The sequence below is a fragment of the Falco cherrug genome, chromosome Z (genome assembly GCF_023634085.1).
Source record: "Falco cherrug isolate bFalChe1 chromosome Z, bFalChe1.pri, whole genome shotgun sequence".
Classification (NCBI taxonomy): Eukaryota; Metazoa; Chordata; class Aves; order Falconiformes; family Falconidae; genus Falco; species Falco cherrug.
The window spans coordinates 54,563,734-54,591,261 of NC_073720.1; the positions used below are offsets into that span (position 1 = coordinate 54,563,734).

The 27,528-nt window shown below is 39.3% G+C and overlaps 1 protein-coding gene across 2 annotated transcripts; it reads left to right on the forward strand.

The window, feature by feature from the left end:
• Positions 1-4,934: 4,934 nt before the first annotated feature.
• On the forward strand, positions 4,935-26,978 carry LOC102054878 (S-adenosylmethionine synthase-like). Of its 2 annotated transcripts, XM_005446862.3 has the most exons (9): positions 4,935-5,046; positions 8,188-8,265; positions 12,357-12,479; positions 13,359-13,471; positions 14,103-14,246; positions 16,105-16,323; positions 17,833-18,015; positions 20,711-20,844; positions 24,336-26,978. In XM_005446862.3, exons 1-9 carry the CDS (start codon positions 4,974-4,976, stop codon positions 24,436-24,438), a joined length of 1,170 nt encoding a protein of 389 aa, XP_005446919.2. In that variant the 5' UTR covers positions 4,935-4,973; the 3' UTR covers positions 24,439-26,978. The 2 variants fall into 2 exon arrangements, with proteins under 2 accessions (XP_005446919.2, XP_027671994.2); XM_027816193.2 differs by lacking the exons at positions 4,935-5,046; positions 8,188-8,265 and adding an exon at positions 10,015-10,100.
• Positions 26,979-27,528: the final 550 nt, after the last annotated feature.

The window sequence follows — 27,528 nt, forward strand, 5'->3', positions numbered from 1 at the left end:
CGGCGCGGCCCCTCCTCGGGCGCCGTGAGGCGGCCCCCGCCGGCCTGGCCTGGCCTGGGGGTCAGCGGCCTCCGGCCCCCCGCGGGGCCACGGCTGCCGGCCGGCACTCGGGCTTCTGCTGCTGGAATGCCGAAATCCCCACGAACCGAGGGTGCTTTCCCCTGGGTCTGGGAATGTCTGCCGTGACCTCTTGAAATCTGGAAGCCCAGGGCTGGTGCGGGTGACATGCGTGGGTGGGCACCGGGGGGAGCAACCGCGTTACAAATGGCGTGTCGGTGTGTTACCCGCCACCGGAGGTCTTCATAGCACATGTATGCACACCAAAGATTGCGCTCACTGGATGCTGTAGCGTCTGGAGATTCTCAGCTTTGTTTACAAATTGTATGTTAAAATCTGTAATCTGAATTCCAGCATAACTTGTCCCCACCTGGGTTGGGTTTGGTTTGGTTTTTTTACCCGCCTAACCAACCTTGTCCCACCGCTTCAAACCATTTGGCATTTGCTCTGTCTGTCACCTTCTGTCCTCTGGGGCTGTGAACTGGAGACTTTTGTTTTACGTTCAGGTGTTTATTCCATTGGCACATTTAGACCATGCCATAATGATAGTTTATTTGGCCCATGTAGGCCTTATTGTAGTTTCCAGCTGTGCTTTAACAAGTGATTCCAGCGCTGCTGCAAGGTGGTTTTGTTGCAGAGGAACAGCTGTGTTTTTTAAGTCTTCTGCTGTAACTGAAACGGAATTGAGGTCTTAAAGGAAACATGCCTGGATTTGTGAGAGGTTTTTGTCTGGCAGTGTCTTTGTCATCCTGAAAGTTGTATTTTCGGTTTCAAGAAAGCCTATTCACTGAATAATGGACTTCATAAGAGAAAACCAGAGAAAAGGCCGAGATTTAAATATCATGTAAAGAACGCAAATTACAGGGAGCAAAACCACAGTCTGATGGGGCGAAAATCCTCTAGGTTTGCACAAATTCTGATCTGAAAATACACTGAAGATACAGTTTAATTCATAAACAGTTGCCTCAGCTTACTGATGGGAGTTAGAAATCCAAGATGTTCTAGACTGAAAAGCTTCATGATACTGTGTTCTTGTAGTATAGGATGCTGCCTCCCGTAAATGGTAACTGGTTTTCCTCAGTTCCTGTATTAACTGAAGCTAAGGGTACAATAGCCAGATCAGAAATACACAGCTAAGTACGTACTGTAAATCGGAATGAGTTTGTTGTAGACTTTTGGGAAGGAAGAGCCCAGCAGATGTGCTAGAACTGCTGTGGAAATCTCTAAAATTCGTAACTAGGAGTTGGAAATACAATCTAGTAAATAGTTGGAAGAACCTGTGGAGACCACTCAGCTGTGCCCCAGTCTCTGCTCAAGAGAGATGTTTCTGCCTCTGGTGCAAGTCAGCTCTTAAACCAGTTAGGGTATGCAAGAAAGTGGGTGGATGTTGTAGACCTGCCTATATGCCAGAACTGATCAGCCTGAGAGTGTGATATGCTTGAAACTTCAGGTGGTCTTCCTGGAAAGAAGAATGTGAGAAAAACCAGGAATCATGGCTGCACTCAGAAGCAGGAAGAGGCTGGAGGAAAGAGCTGAAAAGCTGGGATGTCTCATCTGGGAAAAAAGGAGCAGCCAAACAGCTTTTGACTAAGTGTATGAGGAGACTCTCATCAGGCATTAGCAGCTGGCCTTAGGAGAGAACGGGCTGGAAATCACCTTGGAACAGCTTGTTGGAGTGCCAGGAACAGTCCGGAGAGAAAGACCTGAATACATTTGCCCATAAGAACAGCATTTCTTCCACAAAAGTTTCCTGAGGCAGGTAATGTGAATGAATGGCATTTTCATTTGGGGCTGACCTGAGTGGTCTGAGCTGGAACATACATTGTTCTAATAGAACTAATTACAGAAGACTTCAGCTGTAAGATCTCAGAAGTCAACCTCTTTTCATTAGCAAGTTGAACTGAAGTATTGTATAGATGATGAGAGAAAACAGCAGAACTGTGGCAAAAATAAATTTGTAAAACAAAAAGGGGCAAGACTGGCTGAAATACTGAATGGGTGTGCCAAATATAAGTAGAATATGCATGGACTTCAGCTGGGACAGGTACAGTTCTGTGGCTCCAACAGTAAATTTTTGTGAGGCCCTGGGACGCGGAGCAATACTGAAAGTTCAGCTGCTGAAGTGATCCTGCTTTTAAAAGGTCTTACAGTTCATCTCACTATTTTCCATAGCAGCTTTCTGAATCTGGTGACACTGATGGCTTTTTTTTACACTTGGTCAAGAAACATCAGCAGAAGAGGCAAAAGAAAACATGGCTCTGACAGATATTCCTTGAACAAATTCACTAGTGATAGATAAATCTTGGCTGGGACTGCTGCCTTGTAAAACACAACCCCACTGCCACAGGCAACAGAACAGCTTGTTTTTAACTGAATTTATTGCCAATTAATGAACTTTTAATTACTGATTCTAGTATTGAAAAGAAGACAAAAGATCACTCAGGGAGAAGTGACCTGACTTCACTCTGGACACCTCTCCTCCCCGCTTCCTGACTTCAGTCCCTTGAGTGAGGTGATGGGGAGCACGAGATTGGGTTCAGTGTGTTGTCATTGCTTTTCTTTTGCTCCTCCATGTTTCTGTCTCCGCTCCTCTGACATGGGCTTCTCCACCATGTGCAGACCCCTTGGAGGCCTACCAACCCTAGGTCTTCTTTTGTGTGTCTGCCCCGCTGTGGATGTCTCTGTTGTTGTCCTGCTCAAGCAACTTCTCTTGTGCCTGCTTTTTCTCCAGCATCCTCCTTCCTTCATGTCTCTTCTGCCCTGGCACCCCTTCCCTATGCTCTAGTGTCTCTTGCCTCCATTTTTTTGGGTTCTCGCTTACAAAGGTTGACTCTATTTTCTTTTTTTTTTTTTCTTTTTTTCTTTTACATTCAAGGCTAGGGTTGGGTATATGTATACCCCACATTATAAAACATGCTGAGAAGAATTTATTTTATATTTATATTTTATATTTATAAGAATTGTGTATAAGACACAACGAAAGCACAAGTATTTTAGAATGGAGCATAATTCATGCAGCATAATGAATTCAAGGTACAGGACACAGAAATTCTTCATGTGAGTGGTTCTCTATGCTTTATATGAAGTGTTTTATGGAATGTTTAACTTGAGCTCAAAGCGTATTTATTACACAGAATTGAAGTACCTCCAGGCACAGAGATCTCTGTATTACTAGTTTAGTTTTGTATTGTATCATAATAAATTCTGAAGCTAAAGAAAAGCAAATAAATAGATGATTTAATGGATTTCATAGGGCACTTCTGGCAATCATTAACTGTGGTTTAAAGTCTTTCTCTTTATTGCTCTCCTTCACAAACACTTAAGCAATCATTGTCCTCTGAGAATTGGTGTGTTTTTTGGTGTTAGGCGCCAAAAACTTTTGTTCCTGAGATATAAATAAAAGGGGCAAAATCAAAAGATGTGCAGATGGTCTCCTTTCTCCAACCAGATCACCTCTTTCACCTCTTTGTGTACCGCTCTGTAGAGCAGTGGTTTTCACCGAGGTTGACTGGCCTGTTGCAGCACACTAGCAGCCACTTGAGTTACCACAGCTAGCCAGTGCCTCCTCTAGTCATTCATGCAGCTGAGCTATAATTTTGCTTTGGTTATTTTAAGGGTTGGCTTTGACTCATTTGTCTTAAGCGCTTTGCCTTCATTGCTGCTTTCATTCCCTCATACCCCTCACTCCCTGAAGTAAAGGGATGATACTTCTTAGCAGTGAAGACTTCTTTGCAGAATGAACACGCATCTCTTGTGAGAAGTTTGTTGGTGTCCTGGTAGGGGATGTGGTTTGCTTGTGATGGTCAGCTGTAAAGCCTTCAGTTGTAGCTGAAGTTGTACCTGATCTCTGTACCACTCTTGTTACTGTTTAACATGCTTAGTTTATGGAGCAACATTTTCAGAAACAACTACTGATTTAGAGAAGCTGAGCTCAACAGGATGTATTGCAGCAGTGTAGAGCTGCTCAGCAGAACAAGTGTTGTTATGACCAGATAACCTGTTGTCATTCCTAGGTAGCTTTGCAACACTGTGCTGTACTCAGGTGCTCCGGTGTGCTTGTTGCACTGCGTTCTGAAATAAGCCAAAGCAAACAATGCTTCCAAAGGGGCAGTGCTTCTTTTCTTAGTTTAGATACTTGAGTCCAGTTGTTTCCTGCTAGTATCTCTTCATCAAGGCAAACAGTGGGAGAAAAGGGGTCTGTAAAATGAATTGCGAGAGCCTGACCATTGACAAGTTTAAGATTTATTAAGCTAGGACATATATTTTAGTCTCAAAATCCAAGGTAACTTATCAACCCACTGTCTTCATAATTGTTTCTACAAGGTGTGCTGTTGGTTGCTCTGCAGCTCCTCACATAGCCACTGACACAAACAGAATTTGGGGGAAAGAGCACAGTTCACCACCTGGAGCTGTTAGGAACATTTGTCTCACATAGACATTTCTCCGCATAGTTCACTGCTGCAGCTGAGTACAATGTATAGATATTATACCTAGGAGAAAGTGTTATTTGACCTTACAAATTCAGATAAGATCTCTGTGCTGGGTTACTATCTTGAGTAGTTTGCACTTAGAAGAAACAGTAAGAATGGAGGCTTGGGGAAGTGTGTGAAAGTATTGAACTCTGGCTTAGCTGTGTTCACCTTTCACATCATGACAATGCTTCTGCAGAGTTTAGCGGGACCACTATTAACCAAACACAAAAGTCTTATGAAAGGAGTTTCTGTAGCAATGCATTGTAAAATCCACACAGAGCAGTCTTAATCTATTGAACTTCTGAGGAACAAACATGCAGAAGTGATTACCTCAGCTGTTTGCATAGATATTAACCTTTCCACGTCACCTTCTGCCTGTGCTTGTTCTGTAGCCCAGTTACTTTGGGTCTTTCTCATTTGCAGGCTTGCTGAAGGTACCAAGTCATGTCAATTCATACCTCAAAAAGGGAAAAACGTTTTCTTTTTACCTCAGAATCTGTTGCTGAAGGACATTCTGGTAAGTAAAAATGGTGACTGAATCTTTGCTTTTATTAATGTTTGCACTGAAGAATGGTATCTAATGAAAGTTCATTCATATCTCCTCCAAAAGAGGAAACGAAGGACCCGATTAGTTATTTTGAATAGACTTCAGATTAGTGTCTTGGTTTACTTGACAAGAATTTGTTTTGTTCAGAATGCAACATCATCTGGAACAGACAAAATTAAATCCTTGTTTGAGAGAAAAAAGCACGGAGAGGACTTCTACAGGTAGACTTGGAGCTGCCACATGTACTGGAATTACAATTTAATTTTTAATTCTGTAATGAAAAAATACTACTCTATGCATGTGTTTATTATAGGTGATCACTGAACTCTGAATGTCTGAAATGTTTGGAATACTAAGTATGGATTTTTGTCCAGCTGCATTTCAGATACAGCTGTAATACTGCTTATGCCTCTTTGCCATATTGCTCTCCCTACCACAAGTTTACCGGTGCTGTAGGCTGTACAAAGCCATTGTATTTTTCAGGTTTGGGACTGCACGACTGCTTCAGCTGTAATTGCTATTTATTAAATTTAGCTATTTTCCACACAGTTTTGTTTATACAAATACTTATCTAGAAGCTGTGTTAACTGATAGACCGGAGGAGGTTTGGACCTCCAGCACACATACTAGTAACTCAAATTTACAGTAAAGGTAGCAACAGTTCCTTTTATGGTGGAACATTCAAATGGAGTGTTTTTTAATGTTAAGACTACCTCTTACCTTTTCCATAGTAGAAGGAAAGACAAAAGACCCAATAGTGAAAAATGAGTGTGGTGTCAAACACTGAAGGTTTGCAGCAGAGTTTTTCTTGTGTATCTGTGTTCTCAGGTTTCTTATTCGTTAGGTGGGAGTGGCACAGTGTGAGACCAGTTACATTATGCTGTGTGCCCAGCCCCTAGTGAACAGTCCCAACAGCTGCAAGACCACTGGAGCATGTAGCATCATATCTCGAACCGCTGCAACCACTTGTTTGCTACAAAACACTGTGCAGGATGTTGTAATGGTGCAAGTAACTGAAGGCAATAAAACTTACCAGTTTTTCCAGGTTATGCCTTTCCTGCTTGAGCATTGGACCTTCTGATGTGATTCAGGACTGTTTGCCTCTGGGTTGTTGACGAATTTAGCCCGATGACAGACTTTGGAACTTGACATTACTGATTCCATAGTTGATTGCACAAACGATTTCTGGGTCTGAAATTATGACCACATGATGTCTCTGTCTTTCATCTTACATCCTTGTGTCTTGAAACTGTGGTTAATTTTTGTCAGTGAAGGTACCATACAACTTTAGTAACTGACCAGGATTCTGATTCTCTTAAGTAATATGCTAGCAAGAATTTTCAGTAAGATAGGGCTTGAGCTGAGGATCAGTGCAGCACAAATAGCTGAAGACAGGCTTTACAGCTATCAAGTTGGCTTTTTTGTGTGTTTTCTTTTGATGTTTTTCAAGCCTCTAATTTGTTTCATTTACTTTGCAAGTACTTATAAAATGCAGAGTTAAATGTTTTCAGCTTGTTTGGGGAAAGCACTAGAAATAAAACATAAAGCTATGGAAATTGCTGCTTCAGATTGTGAAAATTATGCCAGTGAAGGAGAGAGCTGTGCACCTCCATAAGCAAATCTCATGCTGACACTGAGATCACTGTAGCCTGTGTGAATAAAAGGGGCACATATATTTTTAGCACTACTGCTTTGCTTTTAGCCTGTTTTTAGTTTGTATTTGCGTGAGATAGCATTGATGGCACTATGGCTGATCCATTCAAAGCTACAGGCTAGCATGTTTCACTTCACTTTTACATTGTGCTGGAAAATACTACTCTACAGTTTCATACTAAAATGCAGTTTTCACTTACACTTTGCATTGAATTACACATCCTTTGGGGTACAGAATAACTCAACTCTTACCTAATAATTTCATTCTAATGTTTGTTTGCTTCCAGACCAGATTATCTTTAAAAGTAAGTAAGTAAGTAGTTTAAACTGGACATTCACTTATGCTTCTTCATCAACTTCCTCTTCGGACCCTCAAGAGAAGTTATTTTAGATTGGCAATTAATGGATAATTACATAGGCTGTTTAAAGCAATATAGGCACCTGGATCATTGATACAGTGTTGTAAATCCAGCTGTGTAGTTGTGTGGCTGAACATATTTTGGTTACCTTTTTTTGTAATAATGGTGGGTGAAAATTAGTTCACATGTCTTATGTTTGATCTGCAGATGCCTTTCAAACCTGTACTTTTGAATAAATAATCTGAATTGCTTTTACCTGGTTCAGTTACCCTGATGGGAGAAAGAAACTCAATTTGTCCCCTAAATTGTTCATTAACTTTTAACAAACCAAATGTGTTTGACATACTCAGGTCTTACTTGGACAGTAAGTCACAGGTGCTAAAGACAGAATAGGTATAATTTTTTTCTCCAGTGCTTTTGTCCTAAAAAAAAAAAAAAAAGACCAAACCTCAGATATATAACTGGAAACTTATAAGTGGCCAATGCTTGTCTGTGAGATAATATTTGCAGATGCTTTTCTAAATTCAGTTGAGCCAAATAGTTGTGGTTAATTGCAGCAGTGGCTTAAATCTAATGCAGCTGTTTATAGGGCAAACAATGCTTCTTGGCATCCAAAAAAGAGATCTTAGAGGTCCCCACTGGTGTACTGAAGGGATAAACACTGCCTTAAGCACAGACCTCTGACAGTTAAAAGATGTAGATCAAAATAGGCAATTCACACAGAAAATGCAATACAAGGTTAAAATAAAGAGGGGAAGAATGCAAAACCCCTACAGAAAGTTCTTAGCTTAAATACTTCTTCCAGAGTTACTACTTGTATCTTCTATTCCCATAAAACTAATATTTCAAGATGCCCTCACAGGCCTTTTTCATTGTTCCCCCACGTGGGAGGCTGCTGGCCTGTGCAGATGACAGTAAAATATCAGAGGAGTGAAAACAGGGTAAAACACACCTTTCAGAATATACATTGCTAAAGTTGCCTCTTGGCAGATGGTCTATAAACAGAAGTCTCTTACCCACTGGAAATTAAATTTTATTGAGAAATCACTTTTTTGTTTTCATCACAGAAAGAAATGTCTCTCTTATTTTTGTCTTCCAGATAAGATGTGTGATCAGATAAGTGATGCTGTTCTAGACACTCATCTCAGTATTGATCCAGATGCCAAGGTTGCCTGTGGTGAGTACAACACAAATAGAAAAACAGATTGATGAAGTACAACAACTGATCCATGTTGATATATATCCTGTGATCCAAAAATTTTTTCAGGAGCTGACTGGCAGTCAACACTTCTACAGTCAGTCAAGAGGCCAGCTCTGGCACACTGACTGAGAGGAGAAGAGAAGGCAGGAAAAAAGCTGCAAAAAATAAGCAGAACAGAGGAAATACACAGTACTCCAATACAAATTAAAAATGCTGACATGTAAGAAATAGATGAGAAAAAACCAGCTGTATCAGGGAAAACAATGGTTGACAGAGCTAATGATAATGAGGAATCTCATAAAATTAAGGAAAAAAAGAACTGAGGAAAGATGTATGTCAAGATATATTTCTTCACAGAGTGAGTAAAAGCTGTTAATAAAACTCAAAATTCAGAAATGCTAAATAGATATTTACCATGCCTTTACAGTAGCAGAGTGATGCCCTTGGTTCACAGGAAAGTAAGTGCACAGTGATTTAAATTTTATTGTGATTTAAGTGTGATTCTGATCAAAGTGGCTTGCCTTGTTCATGGGACTTTATATTATGACTACCCTTTATGCTGCATGGATGTCACTATCAACATAACCTCTTCCAGAGGCTAAGAACATATCATCAAATTGGAATGATCTGGGTTGTCAAAGGCAAATGAACACAGAAAGGGAATATGTCTAAAGAGCTCTTTGAATGCAGTCATTTTTTTCTTAGAACAAGCCATCAAGGCTGTAGTTTCATCTCAGAGGACTAGCTGCATCCCACAAATACAGTGATCTAATATGATGCATCATCTGAAAAATTTCATGTGATCCTTGATGCGTAGATGTGAGCATTGAGGAGGCATGGGGGAGACGGTTTAGCTTTATGTGTTAGACTTGATGAAGCATGGATTTCAGTACTGCAAACAGTTATTCTTCCAAAACTGCTAAAAAGCTAGAGATGGTAGCATCGAAATGCTGCAAAAATGACAAGGACTGAAACATATGTCATAAGAAATGTGAGAAAAATGATCACTTTGTCTTACCAAAAAAGAAGACTGAGATGTGACATGATTACATAGATAAATTCTGTGTAATCTGTAGGGTAACGTATCAAAAATGCTGACTGGAGTCAGAGAACTTGAGTATAACATTAAAGTGTAAGTCTGGAAAAGATAAATTGGCTAAGCAGACACAGTTTGCTAAAAAAAAAATAGTGGACTGAAGAACAGAAAGCAATTATGGCACTGAATACAGGGTTTACCAGGTGAAAAACAGAATTTCTGTTAAGTTGTACAGGCCTTGCCTCAAAGTTTCAGAAAAAATCTCAAAGCATTGTGTAAGTAGCAAGTCACTGTAACACTGTATTTTACAAAGCTATGAAATGTAGTTTATAAAGATGTTTAAACTAGGTTATCTATACCAGTAAGAAAATGTGTCTGTGGTTCTATGAGTTTTGTTTGCTGTGGATAACTGGCTAGCTGAAAAAGTTCACATAAACATAGTCCAGCTGGCTGGACAACAATGCACATCCCTCTCAGCTTATCTGAAGTAAAGCAAAAATACACTATCCTTGGCTGTTCTTGTTACACAGTAACAGGAAGATCGCGGTGGGAAAAGAATGTTACAGGTGGGAACAGATAACTACAGAAGAGAAACGAGGGGCGGGCTTGGTATTTAGGCAACTAACCAATAATGACCTTAACTTTTGTAATACGTATGAGCTAATTGTAACGAGGCATAAAAGGTGACTGTAAGGGACAATAAATGAAGTCTGCTGATCACTCATATTGAGTGACTGTGTCTTCCCTCCGTCGCGACAGTTTGCTGCTTGGACTTGTGAGTATCAACAACTTTTGCATGCAATGTTCTGAATTATTACACTGGCGCTACCTCATTTCAGCAGAACAGAGCTGGTGTCTGTGCTGCCAACAAACTAGGTAGCAGTAAAATCAAGCAAGAAAACACTGGCTGCAAATAGCATAAAGCAGAAGCAAAAAGAATTATTTTACTTCCTCTCTGATTAAGTGAAGCCAAATGCTTTCTTAAAAAAAAATCCTTCCCAGTGTGCCCAACAAATGAGAGTCAAGAGAAAAAAATAACTAACCATAAATCAAGACAGTACAAAAGAGAAGGTGGCAGTTTCTAACTACTAATGGTGTCCAAAATATTCTTTCTGGGGGACTTAAACATGTAAGAAGTCACCCCCCAGTGAAAAGCCCAAAACTTTATACAGTAACTTTCTCTTGGATAGAGCAGGTGGGGGTGTTGCTTGGGCTCACTTGTAAGTTGCAGCTGTAGTGCAGCTACTGAGATGTATTTTCTTTTGGTTGGATTGACTTTCAGTCAGGATGGAAAGCAATGAAAGGTAGGAAAATGAATCTATCTTACCCTGTTACTAAGAAAAGATCATCATGCCATGAAGTGTATCACCATCAAGCTTTGCCTGGTTGTAAGAGGCCAGGGAGAGTTTCTAGGGACTGTTGGTGCTGATTGCAGCCTTGTTCTTCCATCTTTTTAAGGCCCAGTTCCCCTACTTTGTGTTCTTCCAGAGAGGCTTCCCCTTTTTATAATAACCAGCATCTTGTAATGACCACCCAGCACAGGATTCACAGCACCATACATGTCTCGCACACATAGGTGGTCTGTAGCAGACAGGAAGAGCACTGCTCATCATTAGAGCAGGGACACAAGACTGAGTATGAAAATAATGGTACCAGGACACCCTGCACTGTAGTGGTATCGCTGCTGGCGTTGATATGCTGTATATATTTAGGACTATGATATTATTATGTACTCTCACTGTGTCCACAGTGCAATTCAGGCATGCCAGTTAGGATGTAGCTTAACAGTTAAGTCTAGGCTAATTGCCCCTACAGACAGAGAACATTTCCCTGTGCTAAATTCTCAACTGCTTGTCTAGATTATCTAAGCTAAGCTGCCAGTTAAATCTTGTTTGATGATCTTTATGTGATGCTACAGTCCGTAGTTGTGCAATTTTATAGCATATTCCTACCTTAATCTTGAAATCAAATAAAATTCAAATGAGATGGTGACTGGATGATAGAAGTGATGGATGAAATTTAGTGTAGGCTAATATGCAAGGGGGAAGGGAGCAATCTAATCCCCATGTATAGAAAGTAAGTCTGCAGTTCACTGCAAACATTCAGAAGAGAGATTTTGGGGTTGTAATAGACATACATTTCTGTGAAAAGAATTGGTGTTCAGTAGTAGTAAAAGCCAAAGCTGACTATTAGGGCTTGCTGAGAAAGGAATAAGCAGTGCAGCTGAGAACATCATTAAGTCATATAAATCCATGGTTGCCTGTCTTGAGTACTGTGTGCAATCTGTTTCTCTTTCCCCACCCCACAAAAGGCTATAGTAAGATTATATGTCAAGAGTATCAAATACGATCATAGCCTTATAGTGTCATAGCCTAGGCCTTCTCAGTCTGGAAAAGAGGATTGAATGGGGTATGAAATAGAGCTATACAGTTGTAGGTTGTGTTACTGTGATGAATTTTTAAAGATTATTTTCTCTATGTTTTTACATAAAATGGAAAAGTTTAGAAGCCAGGTGGATGCTTGAAAGGAGCAATGAGATAAAATATGAAATGACTCTGCATAGAATTTGTAATGAAGTTGCATATCTTCTTGCTCCAGGATCCTGTAGATGCTAAAAGTTTTTGTGGTTGCCAAGGGCAACTGGCCAAATTACTGTAACAAAAATCTATCACTGGTAATGCCCTCTATTATAAAATTATGTCCATTTAGCTTTAGGAAGACCCTGAGCTGAAATCATAGGGAGACCAGGGAAGTGTTTGAAGAAATAGCACTATATACTTGACCTGGTCTTAGAGATGTTTGCTGCTGTCCTGGAGATAGGATAATTTGGTAAGATGGATCCCCCACCCCCTGCAAGCATTTTAACGTTCATATCAGCTGAAGAGTGGTTGCACACAGACCTGTGTATAGATAGTAAGGCTTTACACTGTTTCCCCTATACCTAATCCTTTGTTATAGCACCATCTTCTGGATCTCTCTGTGTAAGTGTAAATAGTGGTGAAAAGTTTCATGTTTCATCTTTTTTCTGCAGAGTGTGTAGCAAAAACTGGAATGATTTTGCTTTGTGGAGAGATCACATCCAAGGCTATAGTAGATTACCAACAAATTGTAAGAGAGACTATTAAGAGGATAGGGTATGATGACTCTTCCAAAGGTGAGTAGTGAGATCTTTCATGTGTTCAGTCTTGGGTCTGTTCTGCATGTGACCAAAGCTGTGGTTTTATGATCTTATGGAAAATAAAATGACATGTGTATCTAGGCCTAGGAGGAAACTGCACGGGTGTTGATATGCATTTTTCAGTGCCTGGTACTGATGAAGCTATTTTAAGGTGGCATACTTAGAAAAGACTTATTCTTGAAAGTGTCAGGTTGCTCTTGCTCTTCTGATGCAGGAGAACTGATGGTTGCACAAGTGTCAGAAGGTGGTTACGTCTTCAGGTTTGTACAGTGAAAGCATTAACGCTGATGTTCCTTGTCTCTGGGGTGCATAAGCATATGACAGTTGAAGTTCACACCCAAGTGAATTCTTTATTTATTCTTAACATATTATCCAAAGTAGCTTCCTTTCAGCAGTTGAACCCCTTAGATGACTATTCCCCTTCAGTCTTCCTTTTTCATGCACGATATATATAGCTTTTCTCTAAACCTACTGAACTCTAGAACCTACAAGAAAAACTGAATACCAGTGGCCAGTAACATTTTCTACGCTCCTCTCCCAGCTTAAATACGTAAATATTTTCAACTCTAGCCATCATAAGCAGTGTAACAAGCTTTGGTGGGGCAGCTTGTAGGATTACACATATCCTCTCGGTTTCAAGAGCTCAAGTTTGAACCAATACCACTAACTTGCCCACATCCTGAGACAATTATATAAATGTGCTGATTGTCTGCTTCTATTAGCAACAAAAAATGTAGTTTAGGAGGCTTAGAGTTTTAAAAGTTTTAGCCAACTAGATAATTCCTAAAAGCTGCTCCAGCGATTTGTGAACTCTCAAGAATATATGACCTAATTTTACAAAATTCCCTTCACTAGGACTGGACTACAAGACTTGCACAGTTTTAGTGTCCTTAGAACAGCAGTGTAAAGAGATCAAGCATGCTGTCTGCCATGGCAAGACCGATGATGACATTGGAGCAGGTGATCAGGTAATGGTGCTTAATTAACTTACTCAAATTTAGTTTATGTGCAAGCAATTGGAACTGCATTGGACCAGAGCCTTTCCTTAAAAGCTATTGTGCAAAGTGTAAAAATTAGCAGCTAAACACCGTGCACTCTCTTAATCACCCAAAGTGCAAAAAGAGTAACATAGGATTCACTATTTTTCAGTGAAAGTGGCTTTTCCTATATCCAGCGGCCTTGCGGGACAGAGCTACAATTAAGCTTTTTATCATGTTCTGGTCTTTCAAGTCCTTTGGGTAGCCTGGTTTCACCTCTTAGGCATCAAATGCTGTGTTATTTTAGTTGTCATGTGTAGGGAGAAGTCTGAGCAGTCTTTATGAGCTATATGTTTATTAAGCCTTTGCAGTGGATTCTTATGGATGCTTAAGGCAGAGTCGTTCTTGGGAACCAGACCCTGCTGTGGCTCTGATTCTTGTGCATGCAGATACATAAACGTTATTTCAGGCTGGTTATATGTCAAAGTGTAGTCACTCTGCTTGTTACTGTGGTTTCTTTCTAGGTTTTGGGTGGTTTTAAAGTACTATGTGGCAAAGACAGGTGCAGAAATGGAAAGAGAACACAGAAATGAGTGGCTTATTTCCCTGTTTTTCAATGCAGGGTTTGATGTTTGGCTATGCCACCCATGAAACTGAGGAATGTATGCCCTTAACAGTCCTCCTGGCACACAAATTGGCTGCAAGGATAAAGACTTTGGAACGAAATGGAACATGGCCCTGGGTTAGACCAGATGGGAAAACACAGGTTTGTAATATAGATGCATAAACCATAAGGGTGAGAAACAATAGAAATCATTTACCCTGTCGGCTAGCAAATCAGAACTGATGTTTGTCAAAAATGGTGATGTCATATTCAAGGTGGTGTGAGTTTCATAAGGTACATTTGTAGGCAGCACACATGGTTTGTTTAAACTGTTCTATCAGTCTTTTAGCAGGTTTCTTCAAATAACTCTTGTATTTTGCTTCTTTTACTCTGGAGATTAAGAAAATTAACAAACTACTGATAATCAGATGGGTTTTATCTGAGTAAATATCGTAATTCCAGAAGCATGGACTGGGATATTGCTTTGGTTTCCCAGTCAGAACTGTTATTGATTCAGCCTCAAATGATCAGTAGTCACAGCCACTGACATCTGTGTTGCAGAGCTGAGTGGATGAGTCACTGAGCCTACTGTAAGATTGATGCACCTTGGCAGTCTCAAAGGCAGTAAATTCTCTGTCTTTCAGGCTGTGAAATCTGCAGGAGAGAAAATGCATACATGTGGCATTTCCAAGACAGCAAGTGTTTAAAATAGTCTTAATTTATGTTGTTTAGTGAGGAAGAACCACATTGATTTATACTGCTGCTGTTGTTGCAGTGCAGCATGGATTGTGTCCCTAGCTTTTGTCAGCAGTGCATAGAACATGTGAATACATCGATTTCTGTGTGATGTATCTAGCCAAGCATTTTTTAAGGGTAGCAAAGTAGAAAGGCCTTCTTAGTCTGTAAGAAAACCTATACCAAGGATGGAGCAATGCCTGCATATATTTGCATGTACATAAAAGCTTTGCAGTAGGTAGCGAAGAATACACCCTATCATATTATAATCAACAGCTGCTCATTTTAGCAGGGTCCCCCAAAAGTTATTTGGGCTTTACTTTTGTTGTTCACTATTTAAAGTTATGTTAACAAGCCAAACCATGAATGCTTTTAAATCTGCCAGTAAAATCTTAGGCTTCTGCGGCTTTCTTGTTATTTTGCTTCTCTGTAATGATACATTACATGTAATGATACATTACATGTAATGCCAGCTGGAAACTAAGTACCATGCAGCCGCTTGCTCACTCCTCCCCGCCCCCTCCATCGGGATGGGAAGTATATTTGGAAAAAAGATGAAAACTTGTGGGTTGAGATAAGAAGAATTTAATACCTGAAATAAAATAATGTATAATAATAATGACAACAATTGTCATGAAAAGGATAGAGCAGGAGAGAGGAATAAAAAAGGACAAAAACCCCAAGTGATGCACAACATAACTGCTTACCGCCCACTGACCAATGCCCAGCCAGTCCCTGAGCAGTGACCTGTGGGCCCTGGCTACCCCCCACCCCCTAGTTTATATACTGAGCATGATGTTCTATGGTATGGAATATCCCTTTGGCTAGTTTGGGTCAGACGTGCTAGCTATGCTCCCTCCTGGCTTCTTGTGCAGCTGCTCACTCGCAGAGCATGGGAAATGGAAAAGTCTTTGATTTTAAGTAAGAATTACTTAGCAACAGCTAAAACACCAGTGCATTACCAACATTATTCTCATACTAAATCGAAAACACAGCGTTGTACCAGCTACTAAGAAGAAAGCTAACTCAATCACATCCAAAACCAGGACACGTGTAATATCCTTTAGTTAATTCTTTTGGTAGTGGTACTTTAGTACTTCTGGTTTGAGTGGTTGTTTTTTTTTCTTTACAGTGATTTTAAGCACTAGCATCAATCCATCAATTTTCATCCCATTTCACTTCATCTATTTGTTTTTTGCTGCAGAAAGTAACTGTGAGGTGCATTTTAAGTTTTCAAACATGCTCTTGGCCTTCAGTGTTCACCGTCCTTTTTTCTTCTCTTTAGGTCACAATGGAATACAAGGAGCATAATGGTGCAGTGGAGCCCATCCGAGTGCACACACTTGTTATTTCAGTTCATCATGCCCCAGACATACCTCTACAACAAATACAGAAGGAGCTAATGGAGAAAGTTGTTAAAGAAGTAATTCCACGGAAGTATCTTGATGAGGGCACAATTTATCATCTCCTTCCAAGTGAAAAGTTTATAGAAGGTGGTCCTAAGGTATGGTACTTTGAAAGAAGATAGCTTATACAGAGCCTATACAGACTTGGATTCTACTTTGCCGCTTATACAGAGCCTATACAGACTTGGATTCTACTTTGCCACATGCTTCTAAACATTCTCTTGAACAGAAGTGCAAAAACCTGGTATACCTTTAAGAATAAGGGTTAAGAATAAGAAAGGGGTTGTTTTGTTTTGTTTCAAGGAAGCTTCAATCATTTCTATTGGATTTTTCCTAATGGACAGCTGGCATTTAAACTGAAGCTGTACCTGCTTGGACAGCCAAATGTAAAGATTCTTGATTTTTCTCTTTCTCCCAGAAAATATTTTAAATTACCAAAAGCCAGCCCTTAAGTTATATGCTAAAAAGCCTGAATGAAGTGTTTCTTCACTTTCACAGTAAAAATCAAAACAAGAAATAACAACAGATCTGATTTTCTACATTGAAATTAGTCAGAAAACTGAACAAATTTCAAGGGAGGCCTTAATGGGCTAAGTCTCAATAGTCATTAGAATTTGACATGTATTCTGCTTTCCAGGTACTGGTACTATGTAAGCAGGTCATTGCTGTGAAATTGTAAAAAGTTTTGTTTCACAAAACTGTCTAGTTTTGTATAAAGACTTCAGTGAAGGATTAAAACTACAAGGTGTGCTTATGATCACACTAGGATGATGTAAAGATACTGCTTTCATTGTGAAATAAATGTCAGCTTTACTCCCATATTACTTATTCGGGGATTTTAAATTAGTGGCTTAATGCAGTTTATCCTCTTTCAGGATGGAGTTTCTCAACACCCTGGAGTTCATTTATCAGCTTGCAGTCAGCAGCTTTGCTAATCTGGCAGAAAGGCAGTAATTCTCTGCTGGTTGAACAAGTTGGATCAGTTTATCATGTTGCAGGCAGACAAAAGTCCATGCAAAAGGGTGGGTTCCATTATCAGGGAGGCACAGGCAGGGAGGAAGAAGAAAGAAGAGTAGTACCAAATGGCCCTTGTGCCACTAGTGAAGGCTTAGGTGAATGCAGCTAGAATTTCTTAGTACTCTCATGCTGGTAGCACTAAACTGCATCTCTATAAGCCCCCACTTCCCAGTTAGTATGTGTATCCAAGTGAAGCTTGTTAACCTTTTAGGTTACACGTGATCTGTTTTTCAGGAAGGCTTTTGTCTAAATTCTTGGCCTCCACCAAGTGTCACTGAATGGAGTCATTGGCCTGTAATCCAGAGACAGTACTTCATGATCGGTGATTTGAAGGCAGCACACATTGTGTGATCTTTACAGTTGTGCCATATTCTTAGCAGTCTTCAGAAGTGACTGCAGCACAGACACCTTAGTATGTCTGAAAAATACTTCAGTCACGTAGACCTCATTCATTATGTGAATGTAGCATGTGAAGGTGAACAATGAGTCGTATCTATGGCAAATACAAAACAAAACTGTACCCGATAACCTAGTGTGGGATTGGGTAAACTGTTGTGTCTCATGAATATATTCACTTGTTTGTCCTGTAGAGTGATGCTGGACTGACTGGCAGGAAGATCATTGTTGATACCTATGGAGGCTGGGGAGCCCATGGTGGAGGTGCGTTCTCTGGAAAAGATCCCTCCAAAGTTGATCGTTCTGCAGCGTATGCAGCTCGCTGGATTGCAAAATCTCTGGTGAAAGCTGGTCTCTGTAAAAGAGTATTAATCCAGGTAAAAGCAACCATGAAAGTAATACACCATAACAGAAATTCTGTCTCATGTGTGGTTACCCTGTCAGAATCTGTACTGCCACCACAGCCCTGCTCCAGTTTCAGAAAAGCATTCCTCATACTAGAATGGGGCTCCAGGAAGTTCCTCTTGGGGGTGTGTTATTAAGGAGTCCTATGAGGGAAGCCAAAGACACAGGGCAGGACAGTCCTCACAAGGATTTTGTTCTCAGTAGTATTCTTTCTCCAGCTCTTGTTGGTATCCCTGGTCCAGGTACATCTTTGCATCATCCTTGCTTTTACTTCCAGTAACTCCAGTGATCCTCTGCACACACATGCATGCCAAGCAGCCCAACCTGGGCTGCAGAGCATGTTACAGACAGCTATGCTAGCAGTGTCTGGATGTAGTTGTACAACTTGCTGTACTATGTGGTCATACTAGTTGTAACTTAACCATTTTAAGATGTATTTGAAAATACCTAAAAGTTAAAATGAGTGCTCTGCTGTGTGTTCCTAGTATAGTACTACAGTGTGAGGTGTGACTAAAAGCAAAATTCAATTGTTTTTAAGTTTAAAACAAGAACAATTATCATCAGTCTTACATGTTCAGAAGAAATACTCTTCCTTCCTTGTGCACGAATTTTTGGGACTACTAAATCTAAGAAGCTGAAAGAGGTGTTTTATTGACCCCTGGACAGTTTCACCATTAAACATGAACCCAAGTGGATGCTAAACAATTGAGGTTTATCAAGGGAGTCTGCAATACTAGTTTATACACATACTTATTCTAAGTAGCTGCTATGTAATAACTTTATCCTAATATAACAAATTACTACAGTAAAAAGCAGCAGTGATCTGGCTGATGTTTTGCTGCAGCAGTGTGTTTAAAACCTTTTATTTTCTCCATGGACCAGAGAGGCCCACTGGATGTGGTTATGATCAATGACATTGTATCCAGACATCCCAATTAGGAACAAGGGCTCTTGCTTTAGATGTTGTGCATGCGTTCAATAGCTGATTAAAATTATAGTTTTGAATTAGTCAAGGAAAGGGGAGATTGTGAATAAGCCAAGCACAAATAGTGATGGTTAGCAAATTGTTGATAATTTTTTTCTCTGAATGGACAGAAGATAAACTTCTGACTTCTTGGTATGCACACTTTGAGCACATTTCGCATTTTTGAGCATACACACACTGTCAATTCTTGAGTTAGTTGGGTATGTTGTACTTCCAGTAATTCCCAGAGGTTCTCCTTAATACCTGAACCTGACTCTAGATGGGGCAAGATTGATTTTGTTAACAGCAAACTATGGAGATGTCAGATACTAGTAAAGAAGGTGAGATGGGGGAGGAGAGAGGAGGATGGGAAAGCAGAAAAGCAAATGTCCTGTGAAGTCATTGAAGGCTGGATTAAAGATTAAGAAAAGGAAAAAAGGTCTCTAGTGGAAATGCAAATGTGTTTTCAAACCATTAGTGTCTGTGTGTTATAGTAAGGTCTTGCCAGCCTCCACTGAGGCTGACAGTTGAGCTGGCTCTGCTATGGATATTGTTTCCATGCTAACCACCTTTTCATACTGAAAGGGCAAAATGGATAATGGAGGGAACTGCAGACTAATTAGCTGTATATTACCACAAATACCATGTACGCTTTATTTAGTGTGATATAGAACTGTCATCTTATTGGTTAATGAAAAACAGACTTAGCTCAATCTCAGAATTAGCTAAGGGGAAGATAGTCGTGATTAGGGCAGTTTTTAACAATAATCAGTTCTTGGTTACTAAGAAGTATATAGGTAGAACTGAGCCATTGGACTATTACTAATTGAAATCTGTAGGAAGCAAACACAACGAGGAAGACCAGTTAAAGCAACAGAAAGGTTTGTGTTGCTAAGTGATATTCAAGCAAAACATATTTTCATCCAAATACACTACGACGGAAGAAAATGAAGTGCATGTTGGCCTATACTGCAGCAGGGCTGTGTTTTTGGAGGGGGGCTGAATGATAAAACCAAATATATTTCAGGAGAACTTGTCAGTGCTATGCTGTTCAGTGCTGTGGTGAAAAGAAACTAATGTGTTTCTTCTGTCAGAAGGGAACTATAGAGTGCCTCTGTCTTCCTTTGTATGAGGTGAAATTACAACAAATATTTCCTGGGTTACTTTGTCTACTTCTGATAACTGTGTTTGTAAAAGTAGGTGGAAATACTGAATGAAGTTCAAGGGAGTACTGGAAATAACTCACTCTGGGAAAACAAGTCTGAGAGTGCTTTAGGAACATGGAGCTTTCCCTCATCTTGCCCTACATGATCTTTCCTCAGCCAAAAAAAACCCCCAAACCAACCCCAGAAATACTTGTAGATCTCAGAGTCTCCAGTCTCAAATGCATGAAATCCTTGTGGGCTAGTTGAGGCTGAAGGACGCAGAATGGTAGTGTCTGAGGATGATTAGAAAGTGCCCCTTCTGCTTTTAAGGAATGTCACTTAGGTTTGATATTTGCCTAGGCTGAGTATTCTCTGAGGAAAACAGATAATCTTCTAACATAAAAGACAAATACCCAAAACGTATCTCCTAGCTTTCTTTATGCAGAAAAGATGTATATAAAATCTTCCTGATACATAAAATAAGCTTTTCGTTTCTTTTAAGCAAAATGTAGGAAGGACTGGTTTAACTGTGTTTGGGTTGTATGCCTGTTTCTACAGCTGTCATATGCTATTGGTCTGAGTCATCCTCTTGCGATCTCAGTGTTTCATTACGGAACGTCAGACAGATCTGAAGAAGAACTGCTTGAGATTGTGCAGAAAAACTTTGATCTACGCCTTGGAGCTATCATAAGGTTTGTGTGTTAGTATTTGCTGAAGAGAATAATTTTTAATGCTGTCTTTAACAGTTTAATGTTAGAGTTTCTGGCTCCTAACTTCACAAAATTCACCTTCATCATAAATCTATAATTGCCGTCATTTCTGCTCTTCCCTCACCCATGCACCCAGTACAACATACAAGGGTCAATTCATAAATTTGGTCACAAGATGTACTGAATAAGTAAGACTGGTCTAAACCACACCATGTTATATCTCCCAGTAGCCCTGGTAGTGTGCTGCATTGCAGCTCATTAGCCAGATGGTAATGTGCTTGGTAAAGTAGAATTAGAATTTAACATTAAATGTAGTTAGGTTTTCCAGTCTCTTTACAGGATATGTAAGTCTCCTAATCCCTGCCTTATCTGGAAGGCACCAGAAATACTGGGTCTTCCTTTTGCCCAGAGAAGCTGTGGATGCCCCATCCCTGGGAGTGTTGGAGGCCAGGCTGGATGGAGCTTTGAGCAACCTGGTCCAGTGGAAGGTGTCCCTGCACATGGCAGGGGGGTTGGAACTAGATGGTCTTTAAGGTCCCTTCCAACCCAAACCATTCTGTGATTCTTTGAAAGGAGTACTGGTGTAAGTATGGTCTCCTGCCTTTGATCTTTAGGTGGCAACAACTTGTGAGACACCTGCCACAAGACAGAAAGGTTCTGCTGCTCTCATTTCACAAGCAAGCCTATTGAAATGAGTGGGATGTTATGTGCTGTAATCTTTCCTTGCTCACACACAGAATTTGAGTGTCACGGTACCACAATCCTGGCAGTATGGTGTTCCATTGGCCATTAGCCCAGAAGAGAAAAGAACACTATTAAGTGACTAGCTTCTTCATTAGGTGTTAAGTGTAATCTACCTTCTGCATCAGAAAAGCTGAACACTGAGAGCCTGTCTCTGGTCATCATGCAGTCTTGTGCAGCCTGTTTGAAGGCGACTAAACTTAATTGAAAGGAATCTGAGTTTCTCAAATGCTCTTTTAAGATTTGGCAAGCCATTGAATTATTGTATTCACTTAAAAACCAGAACAAGAATAAAAATCCCACTATGAGATGGGCTGTCTTGAAGTGAAAATTCAGTTGTATTCAAAAGCGTCATTGAGGCTACCATGCAGTCAGAGAGGACAAGAAAAATCAAACCTACTTACATTGCCTCTTGCAGCAAATCCAGCTATATTCCTTTATGGAATATTGCTGGACCCAAAAAAGCAGGTCTTTTAGACAAACATCATCCTTAGACATAAAAAAGCATGGGAATTACCCTTTTCTTTGAGAGAAGAAAAGGCTAGAGGACAGAAGCAGATCAGCACCTGCCCCTACCAGCAGTTACCCACCTATATTTCAGGGAGCTGTAATTTGACCCTCATATTTTTCCTTCTTCTTCTCCCTTTTGTGACTCATATGATTCCTTATGTGTACTTTTAGGAGGTAGAGCTTCTTGCCTATTTGTAGTACAGCTTCCTAAGACCTAATGGTACAGGCTCATCTTCTCAGTCCTGAAAAACTTTTGAACCTCTTGGATGATTTTCACCAAACTTTACAGGCTGAACTTCTTAAAAGTTCCATGAATTTGCAACTAATGGAGAGAAACACTATCTCTGTCCACTCTTAATGGAGCAGCCATACTATGAGTTCACCCCTTATTCAACTCTGTGAAATTAACATCGGAGCTTAAGCCTGAGACAGATAACAGCAAGAATCTGACTACATGCACAGAGGAGTCACTTGGTCAGTTTGAGCAACGCAGGTTTTAAAACCTCTGTTCTAAATGCTAAAACATACATGTTAGCTATCTCATTATTTGAGGAAAATTCTTTTAATGATTCACTTCTCTCTTAAATCTAGAGCTGTTAATATCATTCTAGTCTCTATATTCCAAAGGAAACTTGAGCATATTTAACTCTGAGGGGAGAAATGTCAACTTTTCAGTGAATAGGAAGTCTCTTTTGTCCGTTGAAAAATGTAAGACATTTCTGACAAGCTCTGTCAACATTTCTCTGGTGTAGCCAGCCTTTTGCACTCCTTTGTATAATGTTTCCTGAACATACACACTGAGAATAGAGTGGACTTATTTTCAATAGTATGACATAAGGCAAGGCATTATGGCAACCTCTGTGGCTAAGTAATGTTTTCCAAGTGTTATAAGTTCACAAGTATAATCAAAACTCTTCTTTGCATTTGTCATTATGGCAGTTCAACACCATGAGAAATTTGTGTGGTGTTTCCCAGACACACTCCTCAATTTGGTGCGCTCAGAAATGCTTCATTTTTAAACTATGTCATCATAGCCCTGGAAGTGGTAGGGCAGTAAGAAGGGAAGAAAGCAGGTGAAAACATGAACATTGTTTAGAAAATATTTCCTTGTTAAACATTACCTCATTTAAACTCCTGTAAATGGTGCTGGCTATCTATTCTAATCAACTATGCACCAAAGTACTTCATGATGTCTTAATTTTCATTTAGTCAGCACTCACATTTTGATGGCTTCTGTGTTATGGTCAAGCACAAATGATTGTAGTAGCCCTTGGAACACATGATCATGTTGGAACAAAATATTACTTGAAACAAGACTAAGCTGCTGTACATCATAAATGACTCCATAAGTGTGAGAATGTGTAATCTCTTCACTGTCTGAAATGTGTTCATTATCCTGTTAGTATTTGTGCTTCTTTCCTCGCTTTACCATTTCTCCACCAATTTTCTCTCCAGCAGTTTATGATATGAATCATCTGTTTTAAATGTGCTTTCAAAGGTAATTAAACAACATAATACCAAATAGAAGAAAGCTCAAGCAGAAAAAAAGTGTTTCAGGCCTTTCAAGAAATGAAGAGAAACTTCTGTGTAGATACTTGCGCCTAATCATTTAGCACAGCTGCATTCTGCTATATTGTGCAGGCCAAAAAGCAATAAACATGACTTGCATCTTCATTATTTATCTAGTAATAATCAGCGTTAAGCCCTATTCTAAACAGTGAATTTGTGCATCTGTATGAGCCGTTAACCCTCCACAGTTACTCAGTCTACTAAATCATCTTTGGCTGCTTCTTTTGAGATTGCTGTTGTCTTTCTGGCACAGTAGTATTAGAAAATATTCTATATTACACTTGCAATAACAGGAAACACATTGATGCTTGGATGCTTGCACAGATATAGTTTAACTTTATTCCAATTGTAATGCTTCTGCTTTGTAAGGCTTATAAAACCTAACTGCATACTTTTGATACATTTGCATGTATGATACATTTGAAGAAAGCTGACTGTTTCTAGTCACCTTAAAATTGAAACCATCAGCTCTTACCTTTCCTTAAACCAACCATTACCTTTCCTGCTGTAAATCTGAGTGACTGGGAAAGGGAACAACTCCTAAGTTTTATCGTCTTTCTTCTGATGATCCCTCTCATGTGTCTAATTCTTAGTATATGTTGGAGTTAAGTGTAAGACTTGGTTGTTTTGGGTTTTTTTTTCTTTCCATTAAGGGAGCTGGATTTGAAGAAGCCAATCTATCAAAAAACAGCATGCTATGGGCACTTTGGGAGAGAAGAATTTACATGGGAAATACCCAAAAAGCTTGTGTATTAAGCTTTTCAGAATGTGTTATGTAATAGACAGGTGGTTTAATAATCAGGTAAAATTTCAAGCTGTTTAAGGAAAGACTATCTACTCTTTTTTAAATGACATTCTAATTATCTGAGCCAACTTCCACAACTACAGCGTTAATTATGGTCCTTCTAGTCCAAGCAAATCAGTCAAAATACCCATTTTGGAACACTGTTCATTGTAACCCCAAATATACTTAGCTACGAGATAGTGTTGTCTGTTTGCTTTTAACTTTACAGTTTTGTAGGCATATCTGTGAAAAATAATCAACTGTTATGTTGCAAATCTTTTACTAATTTATAGTTACTCCTTTGCAAACTGAAATTGTCTATGTCTGCGTGAATTGCAATTGGCTGTATAAAGTTTCAATTAAGTTTCATTTGGCCACTTCTAAAATGTAAAACAATTTGTAAAAAAAACATGTAGGATATTACCTTCCTTTGACTTCTCTGACTGAAAGCACTATATATATATATATATATAGAATTCAAAATCATTTAGCTTCTCTTCAAGGACTAGAGAGCATGAAAAGGCTTGTATACAGAAAGTAGCAATTCTGGCAAGCAAATTTATCATAAAATTTTGAAGTATAACAATGTTAAACGCTGTAACTGCATTACTTAGCTGCAATTACTCAATATCAGGGAATTTTAATAGACAAACAATATGGCTACTCTGTCCTCAATAAGGGAAAAATACAGGCTTCAGGGGTAAGTCTGATCAAATGGAAGTAGTTGAATATAGCATTAGTCTTGAGCAAGTTTTAAAAAGCTGCTTCCTTTCACGTAAAGACTGATTGATCCACTGCTCCTTTGACAGACCCGAGCTGAAATGAAGTAATTGTACAGCTGTACCTGCACCTTTTGTGGCCTGGTACAGTTAACCCAACAGTGGTCTGCAGTCAGTCTTGTGACCTACAAAAAAGGTGCTTTTTTGCTTCCATAAGAAAACCAAATTTGTTCCTGGAATAAAAGCTGAAATTCTTTTGTGGGCTTTTTTTGAGTTTTTTATTTAATGAAAACTTGTTTTTATCATAGGATCCTGGACACTTGTCTTTGCCTGAAACTAATCCAGTTTAATATGCATATGGCCATGTAGGTGTAAAATATGTCTTTAAACTTCATTAAAATTTGTTCAAACTGGTATTGTCTAGGAAATAGTAATGTAACTTGCTAAAAATTTTTAAATGCTTTTAGTAATACAGGGGTACAATATTTAATTGGCAAGAGATTGCAGAGATCACTATATAGTAAACTGACTATAATGACCTTCTGAAAGAGATTTCGCTAAATGGGCATGTAGTCTCAATTTTACTAGCTGTTCAATTAGAGCTAGTATGAATTTTACTGTCATGATGCTTCACACTTCCAGAATTGAATAGTGCTTTGGTAAGAAGCTGTGATGCTTTGTTTCTCACAGGATAAGACCATTTTGATAATGAAAAAGTCTCTTATTAAATTCAACAAGGAAATTATTTGTTCAATGGAGGTGTCTTTTAATCACTGCTTATTGTGAAAAAGAAAAAGCAGAGCTTAGGCTTTTCTGTTAGAAAGCTGGAGCCTACAGGAGCCGAATTGGACCACGGTGAGTTTCAGACAGTAAGAACACATTTCTGTTACACTTCTTTCACCTTGCTCTCTGGTTTCCTATAAAAGACTTGAGGTCAAAGTGACAGAGCTTTTCTTTAAGGAGTTGGATAGTCCCTGTCTCCAGACTACAAACCTTTCTTTCCCTTTGTTGTTGATTTGTGTTTCAAAGTAGCCAGGAGTATGTTTTGCTGATTGACTGGATACCAAGCGAAAATGAACTCTAAAACAAATATAAGAATAAATGCAGTTTAATGTATTACAGTATAATAAAGGAAAATATGCAATATGATAAAATGAAACAGTTATTATACACAATATGATAAGAGAGCAATAGGAGTGAAGCATCAAACCATTACTGCAAAGTGTTACAAAGAAAAGGATGCATCACCGATTACCACCTTAATAACATCACCCAGGCCCACACCTCAGCTGTGAAGCCATGTTGCAGCTGGTGCCAGGAGTCTTCCTGTAACTGGGAAATTCCTATGCAGTGCATCCAACCTGTACATGAGGCTTCTGGCCCAGTCCTGGGGCTTGCCTGCCTTTGTACTCAGTGGAAAACAAAAACAACTTTTTATAAGTTATAATTAACAAAAATAACAAAAAAACCTTTTAAGTTATGCTAAGTGCAGATGTGTACTATCTCATGATTCACAAGGTTCAAACATGCCAGGGATGTTGGCCAGAGCGGCATGCAGTATTTATTGTCTGGATGTTCCTGCTTATATCTTGCTTGTTCAGGGGCCTCAGGACAAACCCTACCTGCCCATTAAAGTTGTCCTTGAGCTTCTGAGCTCCCTGTCCAAGTTAAACAATTCCAAATGAAATACAAAGACTTTTTCATAATCAGTAATTGATTTAATACATTTTCACCACATTTGGTCCTTTGATTATTGCTCATGAAAAACATAGAATAAAGGTATCATCATAGGATCTTGTGTCATCTTACAAATTTTATATCGTATATGAAAATTCCACAATGTTAACAATGTAATAGAAATAAAAATTGCAATTATAGGATGAAGTAAAATATTTAACACTTCAGTTGCAGAAGGTGAATATCCAATAACTATATCCCACCAGTGACGGGCAGTTTCATGCTCTATTTGATGCCCAAAATTGACTAGCTGTTGACCCACTATCACAGTCTGTATTTGACTATCAGTCAAGGTTTTATTTCTTGTAGCCAAATGTTTCCTCATGTGTTCAGTGTCCTTCAAAATGTGCTTTAAAGGTTCCAAAGATATACTCGATTTACTTTGGGGTAAGATATCAGGATGCTAGTACAAAGTTACTTGTTGCTCTCGATCTAGGATAAAAGTGAGGATTCTCCCTTTCCAATATAAATGAGTCACATTTTCTAAACAGCCTGAAAAGGGAGTGGTCAAATGGTAGAGAACACCAGCTGCAGAAGAGACCCCGAACCACAGTTTGGAACAGCTATGTTATACAACCAATCTCCAGAGATCCTGTATACAAATTT

Coding starts and splice junctions, on each gene's coding strand:
- LOC102054878 (XM_005446862.3), top strand. CDS start 4,974: ATGTCAATTCATACCTCAAAAAGGGAAAAACGTTTTCTTTTTACCTCA. Junction 8,266..12,356: donor AGATGCCAAGGTTGCCTGTG/GTGAGTACAACA, acceptor TTTTTTCTGCAG/AGTGTGTAGCAAAAACTGGA. Junction 20,845..24,335: donor CGCCTTGGAGCTATCATAAG/GTTTGTGTGTTA, acceptor CTTTCCATTAAG/GGAGCTGGATTTGAAGAAGC.